Source organism: Lepisma saccharinum, chromosome 9 (genome assembly GCF_977018435.1).
Source record: "Lepisma saccharinum chromosome 9, izLepSacc3.1, whole genome shotgun sequence".
Taxonomy (NCBI): domain Eukaryota; kingdom Metazoa; phylum Arthropoda; class Insecta; order Zygentoma; family Lepismatidae; genus Lepisma; species Lepisma saccharinum.
Window position 1 is genome coordinate 76,862,422 of NC_139237.1, and position 13,015 is coordinate 76,875,436.

General features: G+C 39.7%; 1 protein-coding gene across 2 annotated transcripts in view; it reads right to left on the reverse strand.

Moving 5' to 3' along the window:
- The window catches only part of LOC145992163 (neo-calmodulin-like), a 101,010-nt gene that overhangs the window by 42,522 nt on the left and 45,473 nt on the right, over positions 1 to 13,015 (reverse strand). The window contains exon 1 of one of the 2 annotated variants that reach the window (XM_083128447.1): positions 7,767 to 7,909. The exons of the other annotated variant lie outside the window; for it this stretch is intronic. Within the exon in view, the coding sequence (XP_082984573.1) occupies positions 7,767 to 7,769 (3 nt within the window). The 5' untranslated portion in view covers positions 7,770 to 7,909. Of the gene's footprint in view, positions 1 to 7,766; positions 7,910 to 13,015 lie in introns of those variants that run through there. 2 annotated transcript variants of the gene reach the window in all.

Sequence of the window (13,015 nt, forward strand, 5' to 3'; positions counted from 1 at the left end):
GTCATGAAGCAAGACAGTGCCTGAAGACAGCGTACCTCTGCGTTTGTTCTCGATGGCTCTGCGTAGTATGCACGCAATGTCTCACAGTATGCAGCCGCATTGATTGTTGTGCCCGGCTCCATAAATTCAACCTGTAACACACTCGCACTTGGCGGGAGAGTCGATTGTAGCAGACATCTCTACGCGCCCGTAGCTCAGCTTCAACTGAAGCGTTGGCCTTGGCAGTAGCAGGGAGGACGCCAAACACGCTGCGTGACCGCCCCGCTTCCTAGCGCTTCACGGGCCACCTAGCGGCTCCATCGGAGGTTGAAAAGAAAATGGCCCTCGTACAATTCCGTAACAGTATAGGCATTGCCAGAATTTTTTGTAGAGAGTCGGGATCAGGCCATTGATAAAAGTTGAATAATAGAAACAATAATAATAATAATTATTGTTATTATACAATAATAACTAATATAAACTAATAGAATTAATAAAACTATTTTATTCTAATTTATTATGTATTATTATATCCCTGGTAAGACTCGTATACTCGATCCATCAGATGAGCAAATATCTAGCACAACTGTTTTAAAAATTTCATGCAGTGCTTTCTAACATTTACACACAAAAGTTAGGGGGAAATTTTAGTCATAAAGTTTATGTTGGGTGCTCTGTCACATAGAACTCTAATTTTTGGAATTTTGAAAAATGTGAAACAATTTACCCGTTGAATTAAATGGCAGAATATGGAAATATAACATGGTTCTTTGTATTTTACACTATTTTTTTTTTATCTAACGCAGCTTTTACTGTACTTTGGTTATTCTGTTCAAATACTCACTAACTAAAGTTGCGTTGCCCGGGTATTTATTTATCCCAATCTTCTATTAGACAGGAAAATCATGAATTCTAACTATAATGTAAAATGTAACTAATTTTGTTTACAGGTATTTAAAAGTATAGGTACAGTATACAAATTATAAAATATTTTACAAATTCACTATAATATTAATTTAACTCAAAACTTGATTATAAACAACATTTTTAGTTTCACCTCCAGGAGCAAGAATAAATAATTAGAGGCGTAGCAAGGGGTGGGCGAGGTGGGCGACCGCCCAGGGCCTCGCGCCTGAAAGGCCCTCGCGCTCCCAGGTTTATACGTAAAAATATATAATAATTAGAAGTGAGAAAAATATGTGAAAAACTTATATTGTTTGCCCGGCAATAATGTACTGAATACGTTACATGTTTAGCATTTGAGAAGCTACGTCTGTATAAACAAACTAAGAATAAAAGAATTTTCCGTTTTATCAATTCTCTGTCTATTATTCATTCGTTTTATGCACTTGGAAGAAGTGTTGGAAACGGACGGTATGCTTGGTTTAAGCTTGACGAAAGAATTTGAAACACACACACATAGGGTTACTAAAAATTTAAATACACGAAAGATTTTACGGCAGTGTGTTATATATTTATCTGAATTCAGGTATCATGAAACTCAAACGAAAGAATAGTCTTACTTAATGTTACAAACTTGCAACCCACAGCGGTAGATGTCGCAATGCATTGAAAACCAAACCTTCATTCCATTGTTCTGCATCCCCTTAAAAAAAAATTTACTTGTACACTTTTCCGATAGCATCGATAGAGGTAACTAATACTGCAATGTAGTATTATAGGCTGACGGTTTCTTTGTTTCTTTTGGATAGAGAGATAATGTCGACAAAATAATCTATTTTCCCTTTTAGCTACTAAATACGAGATTCTTGCGCCTGTCAAGTACATTTCATATCAAAGGATTTAGAGCGCGACGTACTGCGCTAAGGGGGTATGACGTTTTTCAAGCACTCTAGGCGTAATATACGAATATGACACGTCTCATTGCTTCAGTAAAACACAAACGCAACCTGGGATAAAGAAATAAGAAACTACTTACAATTTTTCGATTTCAGGCTTCAGCCATCTTTTTCTAGTAGTGCTCATGATAATTTTTTCACCTCGTTCTTTATTGATATTTTCTTTCCAGAATCAATACAGGCTGACATAATTTTTACATAGTTTTACATTAACAAATTTGAATAGTTTTTTCAATATTGTCTGATTTTAACTTATTATTGAATAATTTGAAATGAAATAGGTTTAAAAAAATTGCTACTATGTTGGGGTATGGTTTGCTATGGTGAACAATAGATGGCTCTGAACTTATGAGTATTTTTCTAACAATTTTCTTTATTGTTTCTGAATGTTTTACTGTGGTGGAAATGAGTTAATATCTTGATCTTTTTTACAGAATTAGAATTTTATTTGAGATTGAGAAGATAAACCACATGCAGGAAGATAACAAAGTTTAATTTCTAATTGCCAATATCATTTGCATAATATTGATATAGCGGCGTTTGGTAGGTCGCAAAATCGAGCTCGAAAATGTATTTACTGAGTCTTATAAACCTATTACATTTAAATTACTAAGATATATTGGTTTTACAATTTAATTTCAATTCAATTGCACGTAGTCTAAACTCTATATTTCTGTTATTCGTGCTGTATACCATTGCACATTAACTCGGCGAGTAAAAAAAAGTTTTCAATTTCAGCATGTAGACTACAGTAAATTAGTCTTTTAAATTCCATATTTACTTTTCTAAAATGATGTATGTGTAATTTGTTCCTTTAGTCCCCCGCCGTTGCACCTGTGCAACGAAAAAAGTATGTCCCTTGTAGCCGCTGTTGCACATATGCAACTAACAGCTTTAGATACAATTATCGAGGGTTTGCCACACTTATATTTGTATATTGAGGTTGAAACACTGGAAGTTCGGTCGGGAACAGGTTCTGCAATCGTGTTTACGAAAATTCCAAATCCCCCCTCCTTTCTCGGAATATGTCACGTGTTTGGGCTTTGGGCTCACGTGTTCGCTGTTCAGTTGACAGACACAATGAATGCTTGGTATTTACGATGCTGTTTTCCTCCAAGCTTCCAACGCTGTGATTTAGTACTGATAAGGCACACATTCTTCTTTGTGTTTCGACCTGGTGATCCAGCTGAAGTAGTGGCGGGGGGAGGCAAGGAGAGAGGGGATATGATGAGGTTTGGCGGTGTCAGCTTTCTGTCGCCTCTATGTTAGAAATGCAATGAAGCTTGACGATAGCCAGAGGCGCCAGAAGCGTGAGTCTATCCAGAAGTAGAGACAAAACAAACGATTGCAAAGGCTTCCTTCCCTCCTCTGTTAGGAAAAACAGTTCGTATCATATAACAGCTCATCAATTTCCCTAACGCACAATCGTTGCACAATCGTTTCCTAATCGTTTCCTTCCGGACATATTTCCACAAAGAGCCGAGTCAACAGGGAAGAAATAGATTGACAGTAGCTACACAAGATGCAAGTGCGAACGAAAAAAAACAAAAGTTCGGGTTTTCTCCCCAAAGTAGCTGGAGAAGAGGGGGCAAACTCCACATTTTTATGATTTTTTCATTGAAATTCGGGGGATGCAGCCCCCGCCCGTAAGCCCCCCGCGGTTGGGGCATCCAAATTTTACATGGTTGCATGCATCGATGTATTACCTGCAAAACAAAAGTTATCCGAAGTAGATTGGTCCCATAGTGCCAGAGTTATTACGATTTTTCTCCATTATGTATACGAATTCAAATTTCGCGCTCAAAGCCTCGGCGACACTGGGCTTACTTTCGTCAGACCGCGCGGCGTACTAAGGGTTAAGCAAGAGTAAAAGAGTGCTTCTTAAAGTACTCGACGTTACCAAAAATATGATTATAAATTGGGTGCACACCCCTGCAAGTAATTCTGGCGGCACCCTGACTGGCGAAGGTTGAGAACCACTGATTTAAAGGCAATTTCCTATTGACTCTGTAAATCTAGTCCTGAACCTATTCATGCGCTATTGAAGCAATGGAGACAGGGTCTGGTGGATTGAAAAAACATATCAGGTGGTCAGAATTCAAGTTTCCCTGCCCAGAGCCCTCTGGAGCCCTTTCGAACCATCGGATTGCGGTGAAACTCTCTACGGGGGCTATATAAACCATGCGGAAGCGAATCCTAAGAAAAAAAGGTTAGTTCAAATTTTTACCACCTGATGGAAATGTGGCGCTGAAATCTGATGCAGGGTGAACAACATCCACCTGTTGAATCATTGATCACGCTGTCTTATGTTTCAAAAGGGCCATTCACGTTCGCATATTAAGCACTTATGTACTGGCATAAACTAAAAATAAAGTTTTGCCTGTCCGATTTCTGGTTGTTATTTCAGCGCCACATTTCCACCTGGTGGGGAAATTTTAAACTATTTTTTTTCCCCATTAGCATTCGCTGTCCCATGATCTAGCCTCTGTACCAAATTTCACCACAATCGAAATACACCGTAACGCATCTACAACGCACATCTTAATGATGTCACTCAATAAATTCAAGATTTTACACTGACAAGTGGGATGCTTGCTATTTCATGTTGGAGTAGAGATATTTGATTTTTTCTTTTTTGCAGTGTTGCAATTTTTTGTCTTTAGTTTCCACAAGTATGTGCAGATTATTAACCTAAAAGGTTAGTTCTTCAGTGAATATTTCCACTCCAATCCGTCACAAACGCCGTTATTTAAGCTGGACGAATGCAACGCGATACACAGCCAGTGCAAATGCATTTGACTGATTGCAAGGACACCCTCACGATTTTTTCTCGGTGGCCAGGGTCACAGAAACTTTATTATTATTATTGCTATTATTACTGCTATTATTGTTTTTGTTTTTCTTGTTATTGTTGTTATTTTTATTATTACATTACTACTAGTACATATGTTTTTTTTAAGTTACATATATTTGTAATTTTCATATTCTATATATCTATATACAATTTACATAACTGTATACTTAACATTAATTCATGTAGGACAAAAAGCGAGTTAGATATAGGTAGATGGTCAGTGTAAAATAGGTTGTAAGCCTAAATGTAAACCTATTTCAAATAATAATAATAATAATAATAATAGTTGCTGTAGCTTACGGCCTGTAAGTCACTGAAAACAATACTTTTTGTTATAAAATACCTCTAAAATTTCACCATTTGAATTCCATTAACTCTTTCCAGAAATCTGTGGGAGGTCAAGTGCCCCCCGTGACCCTCCCCTGCGGGCGCCCATAACTGATTACCTTGCCTACAATACCCGAGAACCACGTAGGCAGGGTTCATAAGAGTGGAAAACTGAGGTTAATTACGTCACAAAGTGCAATATGAACCTGTGTAAAGCTTTGCTTATCAATCCCGCAGTGGTAAACATGGATGGCTTATCGCTAACCACTGCAGGAGAGTTCTGGAGCAGTGTAGGCAACTCCAAACTTCCATTTCCACAAAACTTCAAACATGAGCGTTTAGCAGTTACGTCAACATAAATGACATTAACGCACATTATAACTGTCTACGGAGAATGTGACATTCATAAACAAGACGATGGTATGATCACTTGCGTATCTATGCAGAGTTTCAACATGAGTCCCGTTTCAGAGGCGTGTCCCGGTCGTCACGCCGGTATTCTTAAGAATCCATTATTTGTCCCGTTTTATAACTCTAAGAGTTTGCTTGTTTCAGAGGCTTGTCCCGGTCGTCCCGCCGGTATTGTTAAGAATCCACTATTTGTCCCGTTATATAAGTCTAAGAGTTTGCTTGAAAACGTAGTCGGAAGTCCGATTAAGGGGAGTGGCATAAGCTATTAGAATCCACAGGCCCTTTAACCGGACCTCCCTTATGCATTAAAATCAAGAGGTCCTGGGTTCGATACCCGGTGGAAGCACATAGTGGTTCGGATTACACTGTAGGTCCAGTCCCGATTAGCCTTTCCGTGCATAAAGTAGACTTAAAAACTCACCCACAGGACCAGTTACCCCCACCTTTTTTCCACTTTTGCCCCCGCACTATGCTAAATCATATCTAAAAAGGGAAATATATTGTCCTTGCTCCACAGTTTTGGCACCTTGCCCCCCCCCCCCCCCCACGGTTTTGGAACCCAATCGCCGCCATTGCACAGGACATTTAAACGTACCGAAAGATACGTATCAATGTTTACAAATGGCGGTAGGGCCCAGATCGGAGCAGGCATGCACAAGGGGTAGGGAACTTGGTGGGGATCATAACCCCCCCCCCCTTTGGGTCAGAATTCCTAAAAGAAAAGAACGGTAAGGCAGGAAACGTGACAAAATGAGAACGGACTACTAAAAAAAAGTACACTCCACATCTCCTCCAAGTCTTGACTTATCTCGATTAGGGATGGCCAAATTCTGATAAAATTTTCTATCCGGACCGGATATCCGAATTATCGGATTATCCAATTTATCAGTCAGGATATCCGATACCCGGATATGTGCATTATCCGGACAGTTTTTTTTCATTTATCCTTTTTAAGGGCTGTCCATATATTATTTTATTCGTAGGGTAACAATACGTCCTATTTTGACCGGGACAGTCCCGTTTCGGAGGCTTGTCCCGGCCGTCCCGTCCGTATGACTTAAAAAACAATATTTGTCCCGTTTTATAAAAGTCTAAAGAGTTAGCTTGAAAACCAAATCTAAAATTGAGATATTTCATGCTAAAAAAATATTGAAGGAATTGTTAAACTAGAGTGCGCGTCAAATCTATTGCATATGACCTTGAACGGCCGAACTGCACCAGCGAATCACAGACGTGCGGCGTTGCCTAGTTCAGTGACAAGGCGTCTCGCTCAACCACGCTGTATCTTTTCCGTTTGAAATTACGACATGGCACCGCTGCAGTGTGCTGCTATTGGCTATCGCCATATGCAGGAGATTTGACGCGCACTTCTAGCGTCATGGCAACACCCTAGCAAAACAACTGGACTTCGTTTCAAGCACTTTATAACAATGAAAATGTTCCATTGTCGTCGACAATGTTCGAACAGACAGCAGTTCGCTGTTTAAGTTAGATGCGTCGCGAGTTGTAATGCTTTCTGAATGAAAAAGCATGGGCAAGAAGCGGACATGTAGTTTCAATACGGACATGCGACAACAGTTTCAATTCATTCCTGCATCTTGATAGAAACTCAAAAGACAAATTGTGTTTTGTGTCAGATATATGGGGAGCTTTATGAACGGTTATACAAAAAATAAAGTTGTTCTGAAGAAGATAGCTTCTTCTGACAAATGCGCTTCTGACATTCCTAAACTTCAGCGTAGGACTAACGTCAAAGGTTGATCAAAAGCTACCAGAAACACTATACCGAGATAATAACAATTAATACTTTTGACTGCAGGATCATATTTCATTTATTGTTTATGATGCATAATTTATGTGACCCATACTATAATTAATAATAATAATAATTTTATAATTAGGTGTAACCGATTTTTCAGGAGAAGGTAAACTGACCTCCTTAGGATGTCCCGTTTTTGGGTCAAAATATTATGGTCACCCTATTTATTCATGTGCGTATTCCACTGTACGGATTTTCTATAAATCTCCGGATATCCGTACTATCCAGATATCAGAGTTATCCGTTGCATCCGAAACTGTTATCGGATAATTTGAAATACGGATATCCGTTATCCGGATTTTCCGGCTTATCCCTAATCTCGATATCACCACAAGCGAAACATTACTTCGCAACCGTTTATAGGTTTGGCTCCCGCCAAAAAAACGTCCCTGCAGACGACAGAGAAGTTTATGGCTGGAGCCGAACCAGGTCAAACCTTCCCACTCGTAGTAAATAAACAAATCACTTTTGCTCCCGACCGTACGCGGGTACGTGTAAGTAAGAAGAACGAACTCACCATGAGGTCCCTGAATTGGTTGACCAGGGTGGAGGACGAGAAGAGGTTCCCGACGAACGAGAATATTTTCCCTTCCAACTTGACAGGGTTGTTGTCCTTCCCGACCGCCAAACACAAAGATCAAAGCAACGCCGTCACCCTCTCGAGAGGTTCTCTGGAGTTTCCAGCCAACCGATTCCCCTTTTTCGGTTCTGGCGGCTTCCCTGTTCCCGTCTCACTGTCCCGCGGCTGCACTGAACAGGTTCTGGAGTCCCGGAGTCACCCGCAATCGTTACACGCCCATTCGGCTAAGGTACGCATGTCTGGAATTTTTGGTCACCGATCTGGGATGATGCGGTAAGAAAGAGGTACGCAGTTGTATATGTTTTTTCTCACCGTCCCCGAAGCGTTTTGGATTCTAAAGCCCCTTTCCCGCTCTTTAAATAGAAATGTGTTTATCTTTGGGATTGTGTCCTAAATCGTGGGCCTTTGCCTCTCTGCCCCCAGTACTTTTGAGTTTTGATGTTTTGTTGTAAGTCCACTTTATGCACAGATCGGGACTAGACCTACGATTTGAAGTGGAATTCGAACCGATATGTGCCTCTACCGGGTGTCGAACCCTGGACCTCTTGATTACAAGGCGGCAACGTTACCACTGTGCTATTTTGTGTTAAGTCCACTTTTGGCACAGTCTAATCTGGACCAGACCTACAGTTTAAAGTGGCATCCTAACCGCTGTGTGCCTCCACCGGGTATCGACCCCGGAACTACTAATTGCAAAACAGCGACGTTACCATTACGCCATCGGGACGCCCCCCGGCCTCCTGTAGTTCGCTTGATTCAGATACAGAATATACAGGTTGTCTGAGAAGTCAGTACTTATTTTTAAGTTGGTAAATCATCAGGTAGAAACAATTATAGTACTAGGTGTCCCAGAAGTCTTTCCCTGATTACAAACTTTATTCATATCCGCTATATGCAAGGTAGAGATGTGAAAGTGGTGCCAAATTGTTGGAAAACTAACCAAGCTTTTTGTTGCAGGTTTGAGTAACGTGGCTGTAGTGTAGCAGTGTCAGTGCCCAGAAAACTGGAAATGTTCACAAATCAGGAAAAAGCTCAGCATGTCCTCTGGTATCACGAGACCCGGTCACCAATAACAGTGCAGTGGAACTTTCAAATGTACAGAATTCTTTCGTCTAGAATGTCTGCCATCAATAAGTTAGTATTTAAGAATTGGAATTTATCTTCATTCCCAAATCCTGTCAAGTCCAAGAAACATTGTATGGAAAGATGCCACCCGATGTCAAGAGCATTAATTCCGGATTCCTTGGCACTGACACTGCTACACTACAGCCACATTACTGAAACCTGCAACAAATAAACTTGGTTAGTTGTCCATTTTGGCACCACTTTCACATCTCTACATTGCATATAGCGGATATGAATAAAGTTTGTAATGAGGAAAGACTTCTGGGACACCCGGTATAATGGTAACTATCACAGGGAATGGAAACTATTTCTGTACCATTTCTGTTGCAAGTAACGGAACATGTCACCAACGCGCTTAGCACAGAAGAGCGAGCAAGAATTGCCGCAATGGTTTCTACCTTATGATTTATTAACTTAAAAGTAGATATTGACTTATCTAGATACGTACCTCAGAGTGAGAGATGTACTGCTCTAATATTGTTTGAATTTTAGTTTTAAGTCCATTTTATGCACATATAGGCTAATCGAGACTGGGCCTACAGTTTAAAGTGGGATTCGAACGCCTGTGCAATGTGCTTCCATCAGGTATCCAACCCGAGACCCCTTGATTACAAGCAGGCGACGATGTTACAACTACGCCATCGGGGAAGCGCAGCATGTAGCACAACTCATTCACAGTCGTGGGAGTTGAAGGGGGCTTTTTACTTTGAGGGGGCGACTTTTTAATTCCAGCCCTGCATCCAAATAGTACTCGTACAATTGTCCTTTTTCTCATATTAAAATTAGGTTCACACACACGAACAAATGACAGTACATATATTTTTTTTAGAATGGGCGTTATATTTGCTGGTAGAATGTAGAACATAGGATATGAATATCAAAATCGGTGGGGCGACCTCTCCCCCATTTGATTCGAACACTGCGTGTAACCCCTGCGGTATACCGCCGACGATTTAATCTCAGATATCATAATAGCATTTGCGTTAACAATGATGATTTTTGTAATAAGAAAAAAATAACATGCACCTTCCCATGAGGGTAAATGGGAATCTGTAATTCGCATAATTTCACATTCATTCATTTCCGTCACCTTCTCTATAGAGTACTTTTCATCCATGTAAAAGTGACAGGGGAAATCGGAAAAATAAACTTTCCATATTTTCCCGGCACAGAGAGTCAACGAACAAATAAAACATGGTTTAACAGTGCTTTCAGCACTTGCCTATCACCACAATGGACATTTCCGCTTGGGAAACATTGGATTTATCTTCTGTGTTTCCGAAAATAGGAACAGCTGCAATCATTCATGTACGCTGAGCCATGGAATGTCGCACAGTTTAGTTGTAAACAGTTATTCATCATGCTCGTTTATTCATTGGTTTTGAGGGGAAAACGTAGTTCTTCCCAGGCTATATAGCTACTGACGAGAACTCTAAAATTAATGATTCTTGCTCAACAGTGTGACCAGTGGCGTATCCTGAAAATTTGACCTGGTTTACCGCAAGAATTCTAATTTACTGTACAGAGTGAGTCAAAAAGTCCGGTTACATAAGGACTTCATACGCATCTTCAATGTATGCATTATTGAACATCAATGCTTTTGTGCACTCGACCTTTCCAGTTGTCCAGAATCTTTTGCAGAAAGTCCGGCATAATCATGTCTGTACATTACACAATGCGTTTCTTCAGATGTTGGATGATCTGAATCTTAACTGAGTAGACGAGCGCCTTTAAATGACCCCAGAGAACAAAATGCATTGGTGTTAGGTCTGGTGACCGCGGTGGCCTCTCAGGAAAATCACCTCGACCCTTTCTTCTTTTGTCAGCATCTTCACAGTCAGAAACTTCCTATGTAACCTGACTTTTGACTCACCCTGTATATATTTATTTTACACCCCATCAAGATTAATTAGATGTAATGGAAATAAAACACCACTTCAGTTCAACAAACACAGAAGTTCGACAACTTCAAATTTTTAGGTAATTCCTATACTTTTCATCAAATCTACCTTTTTACCTAAAATTGGAATTACATTTCCCTGCACCAAGGAAAATTTCCGTTCATGTAGCAGCACTGCCTCTGCCAACATGAATGCAGGAAGGAACAAGTAGTTTTCTCCTACCAACGCAGTTTGCAGCGATCGAACTCACCCCTCAAGTCGCGTGCTTTTAAACAGCCATTCCGGGGTGGATGGAGAACGGTCAGTGGCTTTGTGCATAAATCAGTCTTTAAATTCTTTACATAATTGACTTAAATCCTGGTTTAGAAACTTGGTTTAATAAACTGCATAATATACAACGAGCAAATACCCTAAACAGGGTCGCTACGCATCTGGAAATCCTGGAAAACAGAGAAATGTCAGGGAATTTTGCAGATCGTCTGGAATTTACGTGCATTTTGGAGTCTGCAAGAGAAAAAGTTGCAAAATGAACAAGAAGTTCACTTCCACTTCTGGATTCGGTTCTTGTGATTCAACTCCCAAAAAAGATTCAGTTTAGAAACTTGTGTGTTTCGTTCTAATGATTCTCAGTCTTGTGCAATATTATGGTTCCTTGGAATTTCCGTAATAAATTTTCACTTTTATAATACTAGAAATAATATCAAAGTAAAACTTGCAGTCCATATATCTGATTGATAACTAAAGTATATTGACAATATGATCATAACTATCGCAAAGGTTGTGAAGATGAGGTTAGCTTCTATTATTTTATAGATCTTAGTCTTGGCATTTCCTATAGAATTTATGCAACAAAAATTTCTCCAGATGCCGTGTACTTATAAATGTAAGCAAAAAAGCAGCGTTTTCTACGACACTATAAATCTGCCAGAAAATGAAAAATTCTATATGGTTTATGAACTTTTTCTGTTGCTTTTATATTGTGGAGATCTGTTATGGTGAAATAATGTACCTCTGTTACTGCAGCCTGAAAGCTAGATGCACGTGATTGTAGCACCCAATACATTTGATGCAGATTGTAATCAGTGGCGTGCCCAAGAGGGGGTTGATGGGGGTTATAACCCCCCCCCCCTTTGGCCCAGTATTCCTAAAAAAAAAGAACGTCAAAGGTAGAAAAATATGACAAAATGAGGGCCGACTACCAAGGAAAAGTATACATAACCCCTCTCTTTCGAAAATCCTGGGCACGCCACTGATTGTAATTTTACATTTTACTCTTCGAATTTTCACGTGTGCTTGCCTGTGTAGATTGAAATTTGCTAAAAAGAAGTTGTGAAAGTAAATATTCGTAATAATTAATGGATTATATATTTAATTTAAAACACAAGGTTCAAGAGCAAAAATCACGATGATAAACATGTCTGGATTTTTGATTTGATTTGATTTAGTTTATTTTACTTCGCGTTTTGTGCGTCTTGGCTAATTTGCGAAGATGGGGATGAGTGATGAAATGATGAAATTGATGAATGGAGATTCACAAACAACCAAGCCCGACCGGGATTCGAACCCGGGACCCTTGGCGTCGCAGCGCGATGTGCTAACCACTCGGCCACAGGGTCGGGTAAACATGTCTGGAAAATTTTCATTTTTGGACTGGAAAATGTCAGAGAATTTCATAATTAAAAAATAGTAGCAATCCTGGTAAAGCTAAATGTATAAAGATATGTGAGCAAAGTTGGTTTACGGGCGGTATATACGGTAATATGGAGAATAACTTCACTGGTTGTGATGTATCTAGTCCCAGAAACTGCAAGATTGCAGCATACTGTCACTTTTAAAAGGTTATAAGCACTAGTAAAGGTAAACTACAATTGCTTCACGTCACTACATTCATTGCAACACTTCATTTGTTTCATTGGTAAGACGAAGGAAGAAAAATATATATGTAATGTTCACTTAGGTAGTTTCAGCGCATCAACGTATGCCATTTGCATCAGAATTGCGGCGAAGATTTCTCAAGTGATGTCGTACACTATTAAATAAACTCGCTTACTAACATGTTATTTCCAGACCAGGATTTATATGATATATATATATATATCAGTGGCGTATATGAATCCAAGATCTGGGCTATCACTATGTCACGTGGTCCTAGGCTGTGAA